The sequence below is a fragment of the Marmota flaviventris genome, chromosome 19 (genome assembly GCF_047511675.1).
Source record: "Marmota flaviventris isolate mMarFla1 chromosome 19, mMarFla1.hap1, whole genome shotgun sequence".
In the NCBI taxonomy this organism is placed as follows: Eukaryota; Metazoa; Chordata; class Mammalia; order Rodentia; family Sciuridae; genus Marmota; species Marmota flaviventris.
The window spans coordinates 8,486,667-8,507,643 of NC_092516.1; the positions used below are offsets into that span (position 1 = coordinate 8,486,667).

Here is a 20,977-nt window from a genome sequence, read left to right on the forward strand (position 1 = left end):
GCACGGCCCTTTCTCAAAAAAATAAAAAAAGCTGGGATGTGGCTCAGTGGTTAAATAGCCCTGGGTTCAATCCCCGGTACCAAACAGAAAAATAAAAATAAAAGAAAGAAACGAAGGGCCAGTGTGGCAAGGGTGTGGAAAAGAGAGCCTTCCATGCACCAGGGACTGTAGTACAACTGCTAACAGAACAAGTATCCACATGCCACTGAGCTGTGTGCTCCAACACGGTTGAGACATCAGATCTCTCAGAATGAGGAAAAGTGAGGGCATCTCATGCACACCCTCAGGGAAAGACCTGCCCAGGCCCAGCCAAAGCCGTCTTCCACCCCCTTCTCCTCAACTTTCCCTCTGATTTTCTGGAGGAAGCTTCTAGAATTCTGTCCTATATGAAACTCAGTGCTGACAGCGGAGGTGCCACAAGAGACCCATGAGGGACAGTGCTGCAAACAGTGATTTTTGAAGTGCCTGCTTGAGAATTACCATCTGTCCCCCCCCCAGGAAAGGTGCTGCCCTGCTGCCAAGCTACCACTAGAGGGCACTGTGGCCCTGTGCCTGGCCAAAGAGCCAGAGTTGCTGTAGGAGAGCTCTGGGCACCCAGGAAAGGCTGAGGAAGAGACCACACTTGTCACCAAAAGACCTGGGGCACAAAGAGCTGTGCTGATGCCTCACATATCACACCTATCATCACTACTGGAAACAAAGACCTCAGCTGGACTTCGAGGCCATCCTGCCACTGGCCCAGCTCACTGCGTGACACCCAGAGGCCTACCTGATGCGTTCACTGCTCTTACAGCAGACAGAGGATGGATGAAGCCCAGCCCCTTGAGGGCCCTGAGTTCTTCTTGGATAGAGACCCTATGGCCTGGGGGTCAGATCCAGACACTGAGAAGGGGGCTGCTTAGAGGAAGGGAGTGCCTGCTCCCTAGCTACCTGTGTGCAGCACACACTCAGCTGTCCCACACTCCCAGGTAGCATAGCGCTCAGTAAACACAGGCGTGGAATGATCTAGACTTATAACGGTCATGCTGGAAATGGACAAGACTCCCTAGTGGCCACTCCTCTGAGCACAGTCTACCAAGGGCCTTACCACTGGTAACCCAAGGCCACTGAGCCCCAAGATGCAACTCCAGAGCAAGTCTGACTCCAAGAGAAGGGCACACACAGCCTCAAGGGAACAGGAAGGCCAGGTGGCATGGGCTCAGCAGGATCTGTACTGAGGTGAAAGGGCAACAGGTCCCAAAGCAGACAGCAGGGTCCAGATAGGACAGGTTCATGAACCAGCTGTGACTAGGGAGGGCACAGAGTTCCTGGGTTACCACTTTTACCTGGGAAATTTAGTCATGGATATAAAAAAATATCAAGTACATTCTTCAAGCTTGGTTTGTCCTCTTACCTCCATCTCCTAGACCCATATCAACTGTGAAGAGTGGTCTGCCAAAACAGGGCTGTAGGCCGGGAGTGATGGCCAGCCTTGACAACCCCTCATCCTCCCATCAGTCCTGAAACGTTCAGCTGCTTTTTAAAAGATGATGGGGTGGTCAGGCATGGTGAAGCACATCTGTAATCCCAGCGACTTGAGAGGCCGAGGCAGGAGAATCACAAGTTCAAGGACAGCCTGGGCAATTTAGCAAGACCCTGCCTCAAAATAAAATAAAAAGGACTGGGATGTACTCAGTGGTAGAGCACCCCTGGATTCCATCCCCAGTACACACACACACACACACACAAAAGGTGAGGCTGGCCGGGCGCAGTGGCATCCACCTGTAATCCCAGCAGCTCAGGAGGCTAGGCAGGAGGATCACAAGTTCAAAGCTAGCCTCTGCAAAAGTGAGATGCTAAGCAACTCAGTTAGACCCTGTCTCTCAATAAAATACAAAATAGGGCTGGGGATATGGCTCAGTAGTCGAGTGTCCCTGAGTTCAATCCCCAGTACCAAAAAAAAAAAAGGTGAGACTGGGAGTGTAGACTCGGGGTAGAGCATGTGCTCGGCATGCATGAGGCCCTGGGTTCAATCCCTAGCACCAAAAATAAAAATAAAAACAAGTGATTATCAGGAGTTCTATTCCAGGCCTAGTGGCAGGAGCCTGTAGTCCCAGCACTAGAGAGGCTGAGGTGGGAGACCAGGAGCACACAACCAGCCTGAGCAACATAGTCAGACCCATTCGCATTCAGAACAGAACTGCACTATAGAACCAGCCCAGCTACACGGGCAACTCATGATGACCAGGTGAGCTGGCTCCTGTAGCACATTTGCACTGAATACACACACAGAATAGGTCCCATGGATGTCCATGTCTCTGGGCCTGTAACTCAGGGGCCAGCAGTAGGTGACCTGAAGCAGGTGGCTTTGCCATCAGCCCTCACCAGCCGTTCCCTTCTTTCCAAAGCCCAGGAAGACAAGCTGGCTCTCCTCACTCTGGAAAGCATCTTTTTTCTATTCTTCAAAATCCAAAATCAGCTCCCCCTAGTCCTGTCTCCAGCTTACCAAGTGAAGGCTCACAGCTACTGAAGGAATCAGGGTCCCTGACCTTCCATCAGACACGTGGCCTTTCTTACCAGAAGCACCAGACACTTTTAGTATTTCAGTCTTTGGTCTGCTATATCTTCAATGCTTGTGGGAAGCCATCCTGACACATGACTGGGCGACTCCTGGTTTGGGTCTGAGGCTTCTGGCTGTGTCGGAATTTTCCCAGCCCTCTCCTGATGAGAGAACCCATCCGTGTGGGGGTGTGACTGACCACTGACCCCGGGGGCCCAATCACTGACCCTGACCTTGGAGTGCAGTCCCCCCTCAACCTTCATTGGATGGAATTATCCCCTGAATTTCTTGTTCCCCAATAAAAGGCTACTCCCTGGCATGTTCACTCTCTCTCTCTCCTTCTAGCCCTGAGTAATCCTTGCTGCCATGCTGGGCGGTTAGAGGTCGGAGCCAGAGAGGGGAGCCGTCTCAGACCTGGCAATAGAAATAAGGTAACTGAGTCTGTGTGTTTTATTTCGATCTCTTCTAGCTAACTTTATGCCAAGAACCTCATTAATGAAACCATTGCGCAGGCCGCATGGTGGAAATGCTCACTGCACAGTGCTGAGGGGATGGTGCACCGGGTGGCCGCAGAGAGTCCAGTAGGAAAGGCAGAACCCAGAGGGCTAATGAAAGTCCACTTAGCAGGGCTGTGCCAGGGCCACCAGAAAGGGAGCCCTTGTCTGGGGAGGTTTCTCAGAGGAGCAATTATCATTTATCCAATGCTTCAGAGTGAGCAACTCTGGTGGGGATGATGGATGGAGGCTGCTTCGGAGGGTGGAGGGGTACAGCTGCTGGAGGCAGAGCAATGACCTGTAACAAGGTCTGGTGCCCAGGTGCCAGGAGCATGGTGGGCTGTGTTGGGCACAGGCTGGCAGGTCTGCTGGGGCCCCCAGGAAAAGCCATAAGCAGCTGGAGTCTGGATGTCATCCATGCCGAGGTCGATCCACTCTGTTTTGTTTATTTTTTTATGTGGTGCTGAGGATCAACCCCAGTGCCTCACAGATGCCAGGCAAGCTCCCTACCACTGAGCCAAAGCCCCAGCATGTCCATCCATTCTTGTGCCACCTTTTTTCCCTTCATTTAAAAAAATATTTATTTACTTATTTAGTTGTAGTTGGACACAATACCTTTATTTTTATGTGGTGCTGAGGATTGAACCCAGGGCCTAGCATGTGCTAGGCAAGTGCTCTACCACAGAGCCACGATACCAGCCCAAAAATCACTCTTTTTTAAGGATATCGGATAATATACTGTTCAGTTAAAAAGGCAAGGCCCCTGAAAGGGCTGGTGCCTCTCTTGGGCCTTCAGCTAGTCTATACCAAGGCTTCATGAGTGCCAGGGGCTCTAGGTGGGTCTGAAGGCCTTACCACTAGTTCAGCTCCACCCCAGTGTCCCTCTAGCTCACCTGACCCTGGTGAGCTGTTACCTCTTGGCAGACCTGCACTAACACATATACTTATAAGACTCCAGAAGCACTATCATCATGAGACTCAGAAAGAAACTGAAGCAGGGAGGTCAGAACACCAGCCTCACTCCTGAGAACAAAGTCATCAGCCAGAGTTCCTGGCTCTGTGTACCACATGGCTGCAACCTCCCTGTCCAAAATTACATGAGCCTAAATCCTGCAATGTCATTCCCAAGTCCTGCCAGGTGCTTAGTGACTCCCAGAGAGGCCAGTGCTGTCTGATTCCTCATCCTCCACCAGGGCCTTTTTCTTCTAACAGCTCTTAGGACAACCTCTTTGCCGAGTGCTCTGTGCAGTTCTCCACACCCCTGGTGCTGGGTAACTCCGTATGCTTGTCCTCCTCAGTTTATCCCTCTACACACCTAGTTGCTATCAGTCATCTTGACCTGTGCTGGCCAGAGTGACCACTGGGATAACTGCCTAGGTGTCTGATCTTTCCTTTCTTTTTGTTCTGTTTTCAACTTTATTTTCTAGCCTTTCTATGGTGGTTTTAAATATTTCTGCTGATTTGTAACTTCTAGAAGCTCTCTGGAGTCTGGATGTCCTTCCTGATAGTATCCTTGTTTCTCTTCTTGAAGGTAGTTGGCTCCAGCACACTAGTGGTGAGATGCTCTCTGAGGTCCTTTTGTGTCTCTGCTTTGGTCTGTCCTTTTGGTGACCTTGGCTGTTCCTTCACCCCTCAAAGAGTGACCCTGAGAAGTTGTGGGAAGATATGAGGCTCTGGCTTGGGAACTGGGTGCTCACAGGGGAGCTGTTGGGGCATTTCTCTTGACTACTAGTTGTGCAGTAAAGACATGGCTCCTGCCATGAGCTCCTATCCACCAGTGCTGGAATGGGGTACAGGGGCCCCTGTTCAGAACAGATTTGGGGTCAGGCTACTCCTAGTTCCTTGCTTTCCCCACCCTCACCATCCCTGGTAGTGTCTGGTGTCCATGGCTCATGTGTCCCTGGCCAGTCTCCCACACACCTGCTCTGACTTCAGCCCATCTTCATACAAAGTCCAGGGGGTTCTATGCAGCCCTCACTCGGCCATGGCAGCATACCCTGTTTCCCAAACTACTGACCTCTTTCACCTTATAGACTCCCATATTTTTAAAATGTCTTTGCTGTTACTTTAGGGGGTTTTTGAGGCAGTGGCAATTCACTACACACAAGAGTCTTAAATTTCTATGATACACCAGCACCATTCTGGGAGCTGATGGTAATCAAGCCTGACTGTTGTTTAGACCATGAGCTTCAGCAGTGGCTCTTGTGGAAGCTGCATACCCCAAGGGGGTGTTTGGAATCTGTGGAATAGTTTTTTGTTGTCCTGAGATTAGGAGGCATGGGTTAGAGACATCAGCTGAACCACCATGTATGTGGCTCTTCTGTACCATGAGGAACTGTCCTGAGACCCACAAATGTGCAAACACTCAGTCAAGTTTTCATACAGGGAAACACCTGTGCCAGGGGTCTGGTGGGACCTGACTCTGTCCTATGCTAATACTGTGTTTCCCAGGAATGCCAATGCCGCATAGTCATGGGAGAATGAACCTTGCTCAGGATTTTGCCAAAAACTGCTCACCATTCTAGGAAAAGAAATCCCATATAACACAGGCACAAGATGTACTTTGCCTGCCCCTTCCTCACTCATGATACAAAGGATTATGTCACAATTTACATTCCATTTCTTTCTGCTGTGCATTACAGGCACATTCAATTGTGTACATTAGCAAAATTATACTGTCTGCATCTTGCTGCAGGATAGAGAAGGGGAGGCTGCAAGCCACTGTCTAAGAGGGCCCCTGGGCCTAGGCCACATCCAGGGGACAATCTCAAGTTGGCACCCAGGCCTCCCTGCACTGCCAGTCCCCATGTGTAGTTCTTTGGGAATGATCGAGGACAAACTACAGAAAGGTGAGTGGCAAGCACATGGCTGCTCTTTGGCTACTCCAGGAGAAACTTGAGGGAGGCTAGACAGGCAGGAGCATCAAAATCACCAGGCTGCTGACTCAGGTACTCTCTGAAGGGATATTTCATAGCACCAGTCAGAAGGGCAATGAAGGAATGACAGTCAAAAAGAGATCACTGAAGTGTCAACTTTATCTCGAATGTGACTTTGTTTTCAATGGAGTTTTGGAAAGTTGAACATAGCTCATGGAGCCCTGTTTTCCTGGGAGCTATAAGCAGAGTTGCTGGAGAAGCACAGGAGGAAGGGCAGTGTGGGGCCTGTGAGGGTCACCTGAGTGACAATCTGCTGCAGGCAGCCACTTTCCTGCAGAAATTGATTTATATACCTAAAGAGTGAAGCTGAGCTATCAGATCAGAACTAAGCTGACCTCTGAAAGTTTTCAGTTCTCTTTTTTTGTTTAATGTTGTTATTCCTCTCCTGAGCACTTTGTAATACCCTTGAGGTGTACTGTCTCAATTCTTACAGACTTGCATTGTGGAGCCCTCCAAAGAAAGACAAGTGGAAGTAGAAAGTGTGCCTTGTTCTGCATCTGTCAGACAGTTCCTGGCAGAAAGACTGTGCTAGTGACTCTCTGTGTTCTGCACATAAATCGATTAACTGGAGCAGGGATCTGTCAGAGTGAAGACCCACTACATGCAAGCTGGCCGGCAGTTCCAACCTAATGACACTGCAGAGTCAGAGTCAGTATAGACCCACCTGTACCCAGCCGGCAAGGAGTGAGTCCCCTGAACACACAATGCACACGTGCTGCCTTGTTCTGCCTAAGGTTTGGGCCTTTATGGAAGACTGGGCAAGAATAAACATGTAGTGCTGGGGCTGTAGCTCAGTGGCAGAGCACTTGCCAAGCATGCGTGAGGCACTGGGTTTGATCCTCAGCACCATATAAAAATAAATAAAATAAAGGCATTCTGTCCATCTACTACTACAAAAAATTTTTTTTAAAGAATAAAAAAAAATATGGGCTGGGGATGTGGCTCAAGCGGTAGCGCGCTTGCCTGGCATGCATGCGGCCCAGGTTCGATCCTCAGCACCACATACAAAGATGTTGTGTCCGCCGAGAACTAAAAAATAAATATTAAAATTCTCTCTCTCTCTCTCTCTCTTTAAAAAAAAAAAAAGAATAAATATGTAATTATTCCTCCCCTTTCCAACATAATTAAGAGTCACAGAGGTTTTTATTTGTGACAATGAACAGAAAATGAGAAGAAAAAAAAAAACAGATTAAGGAGAAAAGAGGGTGCATTTCAGCTGAGCACCAGAAAGTAGAATGCTAGTGTCCAGGGGAAAGGGAACATTTCCATCCCCAACAGGTTACTCCTGTTGTGCAGTTTCCCTCTCCTAAGAAGGGCGGAAGCCTCCCCTGAGCAGGTGTGGGCCAAGCACCTCACCCTTGTAGGGAGGCAAGTGAGGACAGGTGGATCGCGTGGAGGGCCACACCAAGCCAGTTGCTGGAGGCTGTGTGCAGGTCCCTTCTTACCAGAAAGCAGAGCCCATGTCAGGCGCCTGAATGCACTATGCACCAGTAGATTTCAACACAATGTCCAAAGCTGATGCCCCAGGAGAGGTGGCCACTGTTCCTTGGTGTGTTGTTTCTTTGGGAAGAAAAAGCAGCTTTGACCATGTGTCCAGAGATAGAAAGTCTTTCATGAAATGGTGGTGTGGAGGGTAGTGGGCTCACAGGTCAGCCCAGGTCAGGCCCTGCAAAGGTTGCCAGTGCCAGCCTTCATGCTGCTCTTACAAGGTGAGGCTCAGAAAGGGCCAGCACTTCCAGGTAGGATCTGGGATGTGCACACTGGCTCCCCACACTGGTTTGGGGACCCTCCATGCAATCCATCTGTCCTCATTTGCCTTACCCTGAAGGTAAGATGCTTTGTCCACACCTGCACAGGGAGGATTCTGACCTCCTCAGAAAAGAGCCACATGCATAGAAAAAAAAGAGGAGCCTGCAGGAGCTCCAAGAGCTGAAACTTGGTGTAGCTTGCTGAGGGCAGAGAGGCAGGAGCCAGCCTACAGGTGGGCCCAGGGCTGGCTTCTGGGACTCATCCCCTGGAGGGTGAGTAGGACCTGAGGCTTGCTTCTGATCAACAGAATATGGATGCATGTTCCTTCCAAGACTGTTTCATGAGACTGGATTCTGACTGACTGGTTTTGTGAAGTAAGGCACCCCATGAAGATGCCAGGAACTGAGGGTGGCTGACAGCTCACTAGGAGCTAAGCTTAGAAGGCAACCTTCTCTAGTCGATCCTCAGACGAGCTCCAGCCCTGGCTAACACCTCAATTAGCACCTATGGGAGGCCCTGAGACTCTGTGAGGACCTAAGCAAGCCTGACCCATAGAAACTGTAAGCTAACCAACAAGCTGCAGCAAAATGCAACCAGACCACATAATACCTAGCAGAAAGTACACATACTCTCTTCTGACCCATACTACAAAAATCTATATTTAAAAACAACAACAACAACAAGAAAAAGAAACTTACAAGGAAGTCCTGCAAGAGGTGATCAGAGTGTGCCTTTCTGGTGACTGGTCCCAACATTGTCAGTCACACTGGTGCTGTAGAGGCCCAGTGGGAGAGGTGCAGGCCCACTCCAAGCAGAGATAATTGGTTGTCGCTTCTGCCACTAAGGATTTCTAGCTGACCATGGTGTTTTTGGTGCAGGAATTGAGAGACCCTTTTGTGTTTGCTATGGTTTAGATATGAGGTGTCCCCCCAAAGCTCATGTGTGATGACAGTGCAAGAATTTTCAGAGAGGCAGTGATTAGATTATGAGTTGTAGCATAATCACTGCATTAATCCACTGAAGGATTATCTGGGTGGTAACTATAGGCAGGTGGGGTGTGGCATGAGGAGGTGGGTCACTGGGGGCATGACTTTTGGGTTTATATTCTGTCCCTGGTGAGTGGAGCTCTCTCTACTTCCTGACTGCCATGTTCTGAGCCGCTTTTCTCCACGATAGTCGTCTGCCAAGAGGTTCTGCCTCACCTTGGGCCCAGATCTATGGAGTTGGCTGTCTACAGACTGAGACCTCTGAAACTGTAAGCCAAATAAGCTTTTCTTCCTCTACTTGTTCTTGTTGGGTCTTTTGATCACAGTGACGAAAAAGATGATCAAAACAGTGTTCTACCTCGATGATGCAATGTTTGACCCAGACTGAGCAGTAATTTCAGAAATGGAATGGATGAACTGGGCCCTGACAACAGTGAACACAGTGGGCTCTAGAAGTCTAGGGGGAATTGATGCTATGGACTGCCCCATGTGAAAACCAGGCAAAGAGCATGCTCTGGAGCCTGGCACTATGGCTGAGAAAATGATACAACTTTAGGAATTCTTAAAGCCCATGCACCAGGTCACTGTGCTCCTGAATCCTACTGCTTCAGACAGCATCATGTTGTCAGGAGCACAGTGGGGACATCCTACTTGTGCCAGTACATGCACAGAGAAGCAAGTATTCACCACCCCACCCCCACCCCCGCCTTGGTACTGTGGATTGAAACTAGGGCCTTGTGCATGCTAGGCAAGTAGTCTTTTTTGGTACCAGGATTGAACCCTGGGACACTCAACCATTCAGCCACATCCCCAGCCCTTTTTTATATTTTATTTAGAGACAAGATCTCATTGAGTTGCTTAGGCTGGCTATGAACTTGTAATCCTCCTGCCTCAGCCTCTCAAATTGCTGCGTTAAGTGCTCTTTCACTGAGCTATATCCCCAGCCCTTTTTTAAATTTTTCAATTTGAGACATAGTCTTGCTAAGTTACTAAAGCTGGTCTCAAATTTGTAATCTTCCTGCCTCAGCCTCCCAAATTGCTGGGATTATAGGCGTATGCCACCATGCCTGACAAGAAGCAACTATTCTTTTTTGGGGGGATGGGGCCTTATCAGGGATTGGTACCCCCAAACTCAGGGGCACCTGACCACTGAGCAACCCATATTTTGTATTTTATTTAGAGACAGGGTCTCACTAAGTTGCTTAGTGCCTCACTTTTGCTGAGACTGTCTTTGAACTCGTGATCCTCCTACCTCAGCCTTCCAAGGCACTGGGATTACAGGCATGTGCCACTTAGCCCAGCTAAGAAGCAAGTATTCTTTTTTTTTTTTAATATTTATTTTTTAGGTGTAGATGGACACAACACAATGCCTTTTTTATTTTTATGTGGTGCTGAGGATCAAATCCAGGTCCCGCCCATCCAGGGGAGCACTCTACCGCTGAGCCACAATCCCAGCTCAGAAGCAAGTATTCTTAAATCTTTGCATTCCTTTTTCGTGGGTATTGATGAATAGTGGTTTATTGCTGTAAATTTAAGTTTGTAAAATGATTTTAATAAAGAAATAGATTAGAATAGGGTGACTCATGCCTATAACTTCAGCTACTCAGGAGGCTGAGGCAGGAGGATTGCAAATTCGAGGCCAGTCTGGGCAACTTGATAAGACCCTGTCTCAAAAAGGAGGGCTGGGGATATAGATCAGTGGTAAAGTAACCCTGGAGTCAATCTACAGTATCAAAAAAAGAAAAGAAAGAAATTGATTAACAGGTTAGTTCACAGGGCAAAGTGAAGATCTGGCCCTTGAGATGGAATATTCTCCTGGATTCTCTGGGTGGACCTGATTTATTTATGTGACTCCTTAAAAGCCTCATCTAAGTTAGTTAGATGAGACAGAGGGAGAAGGAAAAATCAGAAGCATCAGAGGGATGTGACCCACTGCTGCCAGCCCTGAAGATGGAGGAAGCAGTCACAGGTGACCTCTAAAAGCTCAGGCCCAGTCTATAGCCAGTAAAGACACAAGGATCCCAGTTCTGTAACTGCAGAGAACTCAATTCTGCTAACAACCCAAAGAGCAAACAATCAGACTCTCCTACAGATCCTGCAGAAAGCAATGCACCTGCCAACACCTTGTACCTGGATTTTAGCTCAGAGAAGCTAGGGTCAGATTTACAACCTCCAGCACCATAAGGTAACACTGTAGAGCAGCAAGAGTAAAGAAGCAGAATGGTGTAAACATTACAAAAGGCTATTTACTGCAACATTGTTTTATTATATAGGGTTGGATACAAACTAAAAATAAGTCCACTGGGAAACAGTTAAGTAGCAAAAGGTGGTTCTAGAGGTTGGAATTGTTCTATGGGTGTTACAAAGAAACAGGTATCCCAGCACCAGCCTGGCTGAAATGAAAGAAAAGGGCAAGGGATCCTGCTGGAGGAAAAACTGTTCAACTGCTTGGAAAACTGGTGGTGTTTTCTGAGGCTGAGCATATACATGCCCTACCTACAACCAGTACATCCACTCCTGGGCAAATCCCTCACTGAAATGCAGAGACACTTTGCCAAAAGCGTGAGAATTTCTACAAATGCACTCTTCAGAACAACCCCAAAACAGAAGCCACTTAAAAGCCCATCTTTAGAACAGACCTAGGCACCACGGTCTACACACATGGGCCACAAAGCACAGAGAAGGGAGGACACTAACCATGACAAGGTGCAACCCTCTCCCAGGAAATGTCGGATGAGGCCATAGAGGTTCATATGTGTGACTCCATTATACACAAGATCTAGAAAATGAAGCAAATCTACAGTGATACAAAGACCAGCAGATGCCCAGTTCCAGAGTGGACAGGGGTGGTCTACATGAGGACTATGTGTAAAGTTCTTTGTACACTTCCAGATGTTCAAAAATGTCAACACTCATCGAATTCCAAACTTTAAATGCAAATAGGTATTTTGTACATAAATTATACCTCAATGAAGTTAACTGATAAGAGTTTGATGGCATCAAATGTTGGCCATAAAGTTAGTGACTGGAACTCTCATGCATTGCTGATGAGAAAACAGAGTGAGAGAGAGCCACATTTTTTCTTTTCTTCTTCTTCTTTTTTTTTTTTTTTTTTTATACTGAGGATTCCCAGTGCTTTTCATTTTTATATTTGTTTGTTTGTTTGAGGAAAGATCTTGCCAAGTCGCTGAAGGTCTTGTTAAGTTGCTGAAGATGCCCTCAAATGTGCAGTCCTCCTGCACTGGTTTCCTGAGTCACTGGGGTTACAGGGGTATACCACCTCATCTGGTTTGCTGGGCTTTTTTTTTTTTTGTAGTTGTAGATGGACAGCATGTCTTTATTTCATTTTTATGTGGTGCTAAGGATCAAACCCAGTGCCTCACACATGCTAGGCAAGTGCTCTGTCCATGAGCTACAGCCCCAGCTCTGCTGGGCCATTTTTAAGAAATTGCCACACTGTTTTTAATAAAAGATAAAAAGGGCTGGGGAATTCAAACCCTTCTGTTCCCACAGACAATAACCTTGGCTTTATTCACTTGCTGATTATGAGTTATGTGTTTAACTGTCTGTGCCACACTGAAGCACCAGAATTCTTCCAAAAATTCAATATAATAATTTCTTGTGGGGCTGGGGAAAAAGCTTAGTTGGTACAGTGCTTGCCTTGCATGCACAATGCCCGGGGTTCAATAATAAGCACCACCAAAAATAAGCAAATAAACAATTTCTTAAACTGGGTACGGTGGCGCACACCAATAATCCCAGCAGCTCTGGAGGCCGAAGCAGGAGGATCGTGAGTTTGAAGCCAGCCTTAGCAACTTAGTGAGGCCCTAATCAACTTAGCGAGAACCCTGTCTCTATATAAAATTAAAAAGGGCTGGGGATGTGGCTTAGTTCAATCAATGTGGCTGGGTTCAATCTCTGGTACCAATAATAATAATCCATGTTTAATAAAAGTCATTTAAGAAGTTGATGGGACTAGAATATAGATCAGTGATACAGTGCTGGCCCAACAAGCACAAGGCCATCAGTTCACTCCCCAGCATTGTGGTGGGAGGGGAAAGATTGTTAATGTAATAATACCTCTCTCCACCAAGAGAAGCAGGGTCATGCTCAGGGACGCAGATGACAGTAAAGGCCCAAGGCTGCCTGAAGGTGCCCCACATTCAGGGGGGCTGTAAAGGAACAAAACCTTGCATCAGTATGACACTTAACATCCAAAGATGTTTCTGACTTATAGCAGCATAGGGGGGAGACAAGCCAGCAACAGGAAGCCACTATTTCATAGCTGAGGAGGTGAAGGAATACCACTGAGCATCCACCAACCCCACCCGGGCAGGACCAGGTAGGCAGGAAACACTCTAGAGCCCCAGGACTAAAGACAGGTCTGTCTGCAGGGCTGCAGCCTGCCCTCTCTTCTCTTCTGCTCATTGGTCTTGCAGGCCCTGCCACAGTGGTGTGACAGACCTCAGCCTGAAGGATGCTTCAAAGGCATGGGCAACATACCTGGGCCAGGCCTGATGAACAGCCACCTCTCAGAGCAAAAATGGAGTAGAGCATGTAGCCTCAGCAGTGATCAAGGCTCCTTTGGCCACACTCCCCTCTCCTGCAACAGCGATTTTCTGGACCCCAGCAGAGAACCTTGGCAGCCTGTTATGGTTTGGGTATAGTCTGGATAGCTCCTATGTTAATACAAGAGTGTTCAATGATCGGACTGTGAGGGCTGTAACATAATCAGTTCATTCTTGTTTAAATGAACTACCTGAATGTTAACTATAGACAGGCATGGCAAGACTGAAGGAAGTGGGTCACTGGGGGCACTTCCTGGAAGGATTCATCTTCCCCGTGGCCCCCTCCCCTTTCTCTCTCTGCTTCCTGGCTGCCATGAATGAACTCAAACTTGGGATCCTCCTTCTGCCTCAGCCTCTAGAGGTGCTGGGATCAGAGGCCTGGCCACCACATCCTGCTCTTCTTGCATTCTTTCTGCAGTTTTTTCCCAGTTAGGATTTGGATGCCGACGACATTTCCTTGTGTTCTTAGATGATATAGGACAACATCCCGGCCAATGTAGCCCATGGGCCCCCCATACCCATGTGGCCTAGTGTCTATCCTGGATGCTGCCCATGAGAAGGGTCTGGGTGCAGCTCTATCTCCTTCCTGTTCCACATGCAGTTACCACAGGATTCAGACCCAGGTAAGCAGCAGTTTTTCTGGGATCAGCAATTTCACACCTTTCCAGCTACAATCTTTAAACAGAATAGGAGGCAAAAGGACCCTCTAAGAACCGTATCTCTCCTTTTGTGTCCTTCCCACCAACTTCTCGGCTCCCTGATGTGGTTTCCTTCCTGAAACAGTGTTAAATTTAGTTCATTATCCAAAACACAATCACACTGAAGAAAAAGATGCCAGTATGTATATACAACACAAAAATTCCAACTGCACGACAGCTAGCTCTACTTGCTATATACCTGCCACTTAAGCATTTGCTCTGTCATCTGAAAGAATTCATGATAATGCTAAAGACCCAGGAAAACACAATTCGGTATTCTAATTGAAAAGGAAAAGCAGAAGGAAAAAGGAAACTTGGTTTTCATTTAAGAACTCTCACTGGCCCCCAGCTACACTGCCTGGGGCCAGAACTGGTCCTCTCCCCCAAGCCCTTCAAGCAAGCTGTCCTTGCCCACCTTCCCCTAATCATGGCTGACAAGAAGTGGCTTTCCTACTTGGGGAGCTTAGGGAGGACCTGTGCACCTTGGTTAACTTCAGCAGCTTCCATGTTTGAGGACTATCTTATTTACAAAGCAGCACAGTTAGCATAAAACATGGAACAGTTAGCACAGACATGGAAATCTGTTCTCTTGAGGGCAGGTGGGACCAGGTAATGGTAAAGAGGTAAAAGGAGGGCCGGGTATGGTGGCACAAATCTGTAATCCCAGCAGCTCAGGAGGCTGAGACAGGAGGATCAGGAGTTCAAAGCCAGCCTCAGCAACGGCGAGGTGCTAAGCAACTCAGTGAGACCCTGCCTCTAAATAAAATAGGGCTGGGGATGTGGCTCAGTGGTTGAGTGACCCTGAGTTCAATTCCCGGTACCAAAAAAAAAAAAAAAAAAAAAGAGAGAGAGAGAGAGAGAGAAAAGGAGAAACCCTAGGACTCATTTCAGATGCCCTCTCCTCTAGGAAGCTATGCATGACCCTCTGCTGGTTCATAAGCATACCTCTGTAGATTCCCATCACATCTAAGCATGCTGTACCTCCCCCAGCCTATTGCATCCTATCTTAAAGGGTCCCTTCCTTGCTGCTCTCAGGCCTGGTGGATTCTGGGGAGAACAGCATATGTCACAGAGCTGGAAGGAAGGTCAGCACCTGAAGGGCCAAACCTGCCTTGAGAAGAGTTGTAATGGTCCATCAAAAAGTGCCAATAATTATGCCAGGCTCGGTGCTACACTCCTATAATTCTAGGGGTTTGGGAGGCAAAAGCAGAAGGACAGGCAAGTTCAAAGCCAGCCTCAGCTGGCCCTAAGCAACTCAGAGAGACCCTATCTCAAAATATAAAAAAAGGGCTGGGGATGTGGCTCAGTACCCTTGGGTTCAATCCCTGGTACCAAAAAAAAAAAAAAAAGGTGGTGCCAATTAGCCAGGTGTGGTATCACACACCTGTTAACTGCAGCAATTTGGAAAGCTAAGGAGGATCACAAGTTTGAGACCAGGCTCAGCAACTTACTGAGACCCTGTTTCAAAATAAAAAATGAAAGAAAAAAAAAACCTGGGGTGTATGTAGCTCAGTGCTAAAGTGCCACTATGTTCAATCCCTAGCACCCCCCCACACACACACAAAAATAAGTGTCAACTCCTGGGCTAGGGGCAGAGCTAGTGGGAAAGCACTGGCCTCACATGGGCAAGGCCCTGGGTTCTATCCCCAGCATGGCAAAAAAAAAAAAAAAAAAAAAGTTCCAACTCCAAACAATGATGTGGGTTTCCAGATGCTGGCAGGGGTCAGGCAGGAGCTGAGGAAAGTCCTCTGAGATCAACTTCTCAAGGTCTCAAGCAGTGTACAGAAGCAGTAGGCATGCAGCAACCAGGAAGCCCTAGAGTAGAAATGAAAATGGGGACAAGGGGAGAAGAGCTATAATCCTCTGCTACTTCATTGTAAGGTTTGCCTGCTTCCCTCCAAATGAGAAGGCTGGACCCACAAACACAGTGACCATACTGCTCTTTTTTTTTTTTTTTAACTTTATTTTGTTTGTTTCTTTTTCTTTTTTTCTTTTTAATTTTTTTAGTTATACATAGACAAATATCTTTATTTTGTTTATTTTTGTTTATTTTTTTTTAAAGAGAGAATTTTTTAATATTTATTTTTTTAGTTTTTGGTGGACACAACATCTTGGTTTCTATGTGGTGCTGAGGATCGAACCTGGGCCGCCCGCATGCCAGGCGAGCGCACTACCACTTGAGCCACATCCCCAGTCCTTGTTTCTTTTTCTTTTCTTTTCTTTTTTTTTAATGTGGTGCTGAGGATCAAAGTCAGCGCCTCACACATGCTAGGCCAAGAACTCTATCACTGAGCCACAACTCCGGCCCTGACCACACTGCTCTTGACAGCAGCAGTCTCTCTGACTCTGAGCCTCAGTTCCTCATCTGTAAAATGGGGAAAACAGTGCCTCTCTTACAGGGTGGTGGTAAAGATTAAATGAGGAATAGAGAGAAACGCTCAGCAGTGTTCTGGGGACACATTACATATTGGAGGCATTAGCTGTTACCATGGTGATTGCTCCTGTTCCTCCTGGGGCCAAAGCCCTACTAGAAAACTTGGTTTATAACAGAGGACCCTGACAAATCAATCCAGGAAACCCAGACCCGAGCCCCCGGCCAAGTACAGAAGAAAGAACAAACCATGAGGGGTTGCTATGGTGACCGTGTGACTAGCACCAAGCAACAGTCCAGGGAAGCTGCGCACAGGCTGTCTATTCACTTAAAAACACACTGAGTTAGCATTCCCAAATGAAAACCTGGTGCTAGCATAGAAGCAAGGCAACAGATGAGAACACGGGATACTTGACCTGAAGACGTTTTCTGATTTAGGGAAACAGAGCTCAGAGAAGCACTTCAGGCTTCCCCCTTGAATCTGCAGTTAAGAGAGAAAAAAAACACTCCAAATAAGAGAAGAAAGACATGGACTGGGAGCAAAGCAATATCTGGACTGGCCTCTGGGGCATTGATATGGCATTCTGGCACTGGCTCCAGCAGGGAGATCACAACTTGCACAGGACACAGGCACACAGTGTCCTCACTTTGGGAGCACAGCATCATCTGGTCCCGCATACACCTCTACAACCAGGAGGTCCCAACATTCGTAGCAAACCTCCATGTCAGCCTTGCAGTGTCCACAATCCCCTGACTCCCTCCCAAATCCCTGGGCTCAATGGACAGGGTATCACTCAGAAGCTTTCACCAATACTGACTCCCAAAGGAAGAGGGGGAGAAATCAAGTTATACCCGTAGACTCATCTCATTAACCCACACAAATCTCCTAGGCTGTGGCATACAAATTACGTCAGACTTTCCCAGAGACCCACTCAGGGAAGTTTTGTAGGAACCCAGATAGGAAGATGTAACTAGTTTAACTGAAGATGAACAAGGACAGGCTTGTGTGGTAGCGAGTAGAAGCTGAATACGGCCAGTGAGTAGAAGCTGCTCACAGCACACCCTCCCAAGAAGCAGTGAGGCTTTTGCTCAAGAGCATAATTCCCCTGTGGCTACCCAGGGAGAATATCTACTCAGTATCCTGTTCTGTCCCAAAGAGAATAGGACCATTCCCCTAAAGCCACTGCTGCATACTAGGAGAAACCAAAGCTTCACAGAGATCCAAAACCAAGGCCCTAAAAGAGTGGGCACCTAGACAAAGCATCACACTGCCACTGCTCCAAGAGGCCATTCTGATGACACAAGTGTTTGTGAAGCTGGAGCCCAAACTTACTTGCATACCTGTCTCAGGAACAAGCTAGACCTGCCTTTAAGGCAGGTAAGTGATCCAGCTGTGATCAAGGAGGAGATCTGAGTCACCCTAAAGCAGCATGCCCTTTACCAGGTGGGGACCCACCTGCCACCTGATCAGAGGAACCAGACAAGTGTAGGCCAAGAACAAGAAACTGGAAACACACTAGGCACTTCTCACAAATGAGAAAAGTTAATATTCACCTATTCACAAAGCAACTAGAAATCCAAAGCTTCCAACTACCACAAATCTTTCAAAGACAGCAGCAAACTTACCCAGTGCTGAATCCTGAGAATCAGCGGCTTTGGAGATTCCAAACCCCCAAGAGTCTCCCTAAGGAAACCAAAGTGTTCTCAGTCCCACCAAGTTCACCCTGGGTCAGTAAGGTGATGCTCTGACCACAAGTACTCCTGGTTCTGTGCATATCTTAACCTAAAGAGCCCTGGACACTGCTATCACCAAACTTGACAATGCAGGACGCCTGCAGGGGCACAAGTGTGCCCAGGCCCTGCCATTAGTCTAAGTGCAGGCTTTCCACACCACTTCCGGCAGATGGACCTCTGTGACACAAGCTCACCGTGTCTTGCAGATCTCCACATTTTATGCAATACAAGTTCCACTTCGGTCAATGTACTGTAGGAAGGCACAGCAGCCTGATAAAGGGGATGGAAGAGAAAGAAGGGCCCTATCTCTCCAGCTAGTCACTGTGTGCATGAGGTGGAGTTGGTGGAGTAGCCAGTGGGACTGAGCCAATCCTCTGAAGCACAAGTTAATATCCCAGGAAAACACTAATCCACTATAAAAGCCCAACCCAGCCTGCACTCCTGCATTAGCCTCCTGGGAGTCTGGTGCCAGGAGGCGACAGTACTACTAGAAAAACAATCTGGCCACCTGCCCGAGCAGGAAAATAACCCCTGGAATGTCAAATACTAGTCAAAGGGCCTAGCTGGTGTAAGGGCCTTAAGTGTGAGCCCCCCACCTAAAAACAAACCCATGGCTCTTCCTCTCTGGTCAGGACCTTCAGGATTTGGCACTGCTGCTCAAGAGGCAGGGCCCTCTGCATCAGCCCAGCTTGACAAATCCTGAAACCAATGGATGGGAGACACCATGCCCACACTCTCAACTGCCCCAGGGCAAGCGATTCAGCAAACTGCAAAGGCTCAGGGCAGTCGGACAGGACTGACAAGAGCCCAAGAAACAAAGCAGGAAGGCAGAGAACAACAAGGACAGAAGAAGTACAATTAGGTGAGACAGCACTTCCCGAGCTTGTAAGGGCCTGTGAAAGGATGGATGCTTGACTGGCCACCAGCTCCGCTGGAATTTGGGAGCCCCGGGATCTTCTTTAAGACACACCCCTGAAGGCCCCCGCGCCGACCGTCCACCACGCTTTCCCGGTACACTCCTAAACCCAGAGGCAGGCTCGGGCAAGCGGTGGTGGTGCAATCCACCTTGTGTACGCAAGCCATGCACCCGGAAGTTAAAGAAGATGTTTAATAACATTGCTGCCGAGGTGTTTCCTCCGCGCGAGCGGCAGGCCGCCGAAGCTAACCCCTCGCGGGCTGCGCGGCGGGACCGCCTCCCGCGCGGAGGCTACCGCGCCCGACCAGGCCTCGCCGGCCCCGGGAGGCCTGGTCCGGGCCTCGGCCGGCTCGCGGCGCGCCCTCCTCCCACCCGGCCGCCGCCCTACCGTTGCTGTAGGCATACGGGGACTCGGCCGCGCCGTCCTGCAGGCTCTCCAGGATCTCGCCCTTGCCCACGTCGCTGTCGCCCACCAGCAGGAACTTGAGCAGATAGTCGTAGCTCTTCACCGGGCTGCCCTGAGTTCCCATCCTCCCGCCCCGCCGCGGCCCACGGGCGCCGCCACCGGACCTGCGGGCGGAGACGGGTGAGCGGCTCCGGGCCCGCCGCGAAGGCCCCGACCGCTCGGCCGTTCCGCCTCACCTCAGCTTTGCTGCCGCCGCCCGCCTCCCGCCGCTTCCCGCACAGCGCCGCGCAGCTCCGCCGCCCCGCCCCCGGCCGCGCCGGCGCCATTGGCCACCCGCCGCCCACCCTCCGTGGACCATTGGTCCAGCCTTCCGTCCGTCACGGAAGCCCCGCCCCCACGCTGCCCACACAGAGCCGCGGAGCCTCCGGTCGCCCGCCCCCTCGCCGCCCCTCCCTGACCCCTCGCCGTAGCCATTGGCCGCCCGCCGCCCCCTTTCCCGAGGCTGTTGGAGGGGCTGCCAGTCCCTCACGACCGACCGCCCCCGCCGTTTCCCACACGCCGTTGCGGGGACAGCGGACGCCCCAACTCGCCACCGTCGCCATTGGATACTCGCCTCCCGCGTTTCCTGAACTATTGGTTCCCCTTCACGTCCATCAGCACCACTCGCCTCTGCGGCTTCCCGCAGAGTCCCAGGCAACCCCTGCAGCCCCACCCACTAGCCGACAACACCTCTCACACTCTCCGGTCCCCCTTGACCACCCCTGACAAACCATTGGGCCGCCGGCACGTCGATCGCACCTGAAAGCCCCGTCCCTTCCCTAATTTTTGCCAATTAGGTGCCTGGAACTCCAGGCATTTCCACGCGCCGCCTCCCCTCTGTGGACTGGCGGCTGGATGGTGGCGGTTCCCGGTTGAGGCCACGTGAGTGCATCCGAGACTATCGAGTCCCCTAGTAAGCTGCTTCGGCTGCTCTCCCAGAGATTCGCAGAGGGCGGCGTGGGGACCCAGCCGGCTGTTTCAAGCGAGTCAGCCTCGTGCGGGGGGCGGAGGCGACCTATAGACGCTCCGAGGCTCGGGGGCGGTACTTCCGCCGAAACGCGGGATTTTTGCCCGTGGGCGCAGGCCAGCGTCTGACAGCCACGCTCCTCTTACAAGCGGACCTCTGGTATGGGGTTAGCCCCCTCAGCGAGGGGACGAAGTCACCTCGGTAGCAAGCCGCGGCGGGGCAGCGCTGGCCGCGCGGGGACCCGCCGGGCCGGGCAGCCCGCGGAAGGTGCAACGCAAAGGTCCAGCCGAAAGTCTTCGTCAGTCGCTTGCATGAGAAGGCATTCGCTCAAGCCACGTACGTAACAACTTGTAACTCAAAAATGGAGCACCGAAGGTCGCACCCTGCAAGAACTCGTGTCGGTCAGCACAGAGACCTGTACGTGAACATCCAGAGGAAACCGCCCAAAGATCCATCCGATCATTGATAAACAAAATACAGTATGGAGTGTATTACCCGTCAATAGATACGGAGTATTGATCCACGAGTGAAGCTTCCAACCATGCATATTACGTAACTCCACTTATTTGCAATG

At 49.6% G+C, this 20,977-nt stretch overlaps 1 protein-coding gene across 4 annotated transcripts in view; it reads right to left on the bottom strand.

Annotated features, from left to right (window-relative positions):
• Positions 1-19,651, bottom strand: part of Rab40c (RAB40C, member RAS oncogene family) — a 33,562-nt gene extending 13,911 nt beyond the window's left edge. The window contains exons 1-2 of one of the 4 annotated variants that reach the window (XM_027940849.2): positions 19,634-19,651; positions 19,380-19,561 (exon numbers count right to left, since the gene is read on the bottom strand). In XM_027940849.2, the coding sequence (XP_027796650.1) occupies positions 19,380-19,521 (142 nt within the window). In that variant the 5' untranslated portion in view covers positions 19,522-19,561; positions 19,634-19,651. Of the gene's footprint in view, positions 1-1,393; positions 1,636-12,784; positions 15,637-19,379; positions 19,562-19,633 lie in introns of those variants that run through there. The other 3 variants (XM_027940852.3, XM_027940851.3, XM_027940850.3) reach the window with 3 other exon arrangements.
• Positions 19,652-20,977: the final 1,326 nt, after the last annotated feature.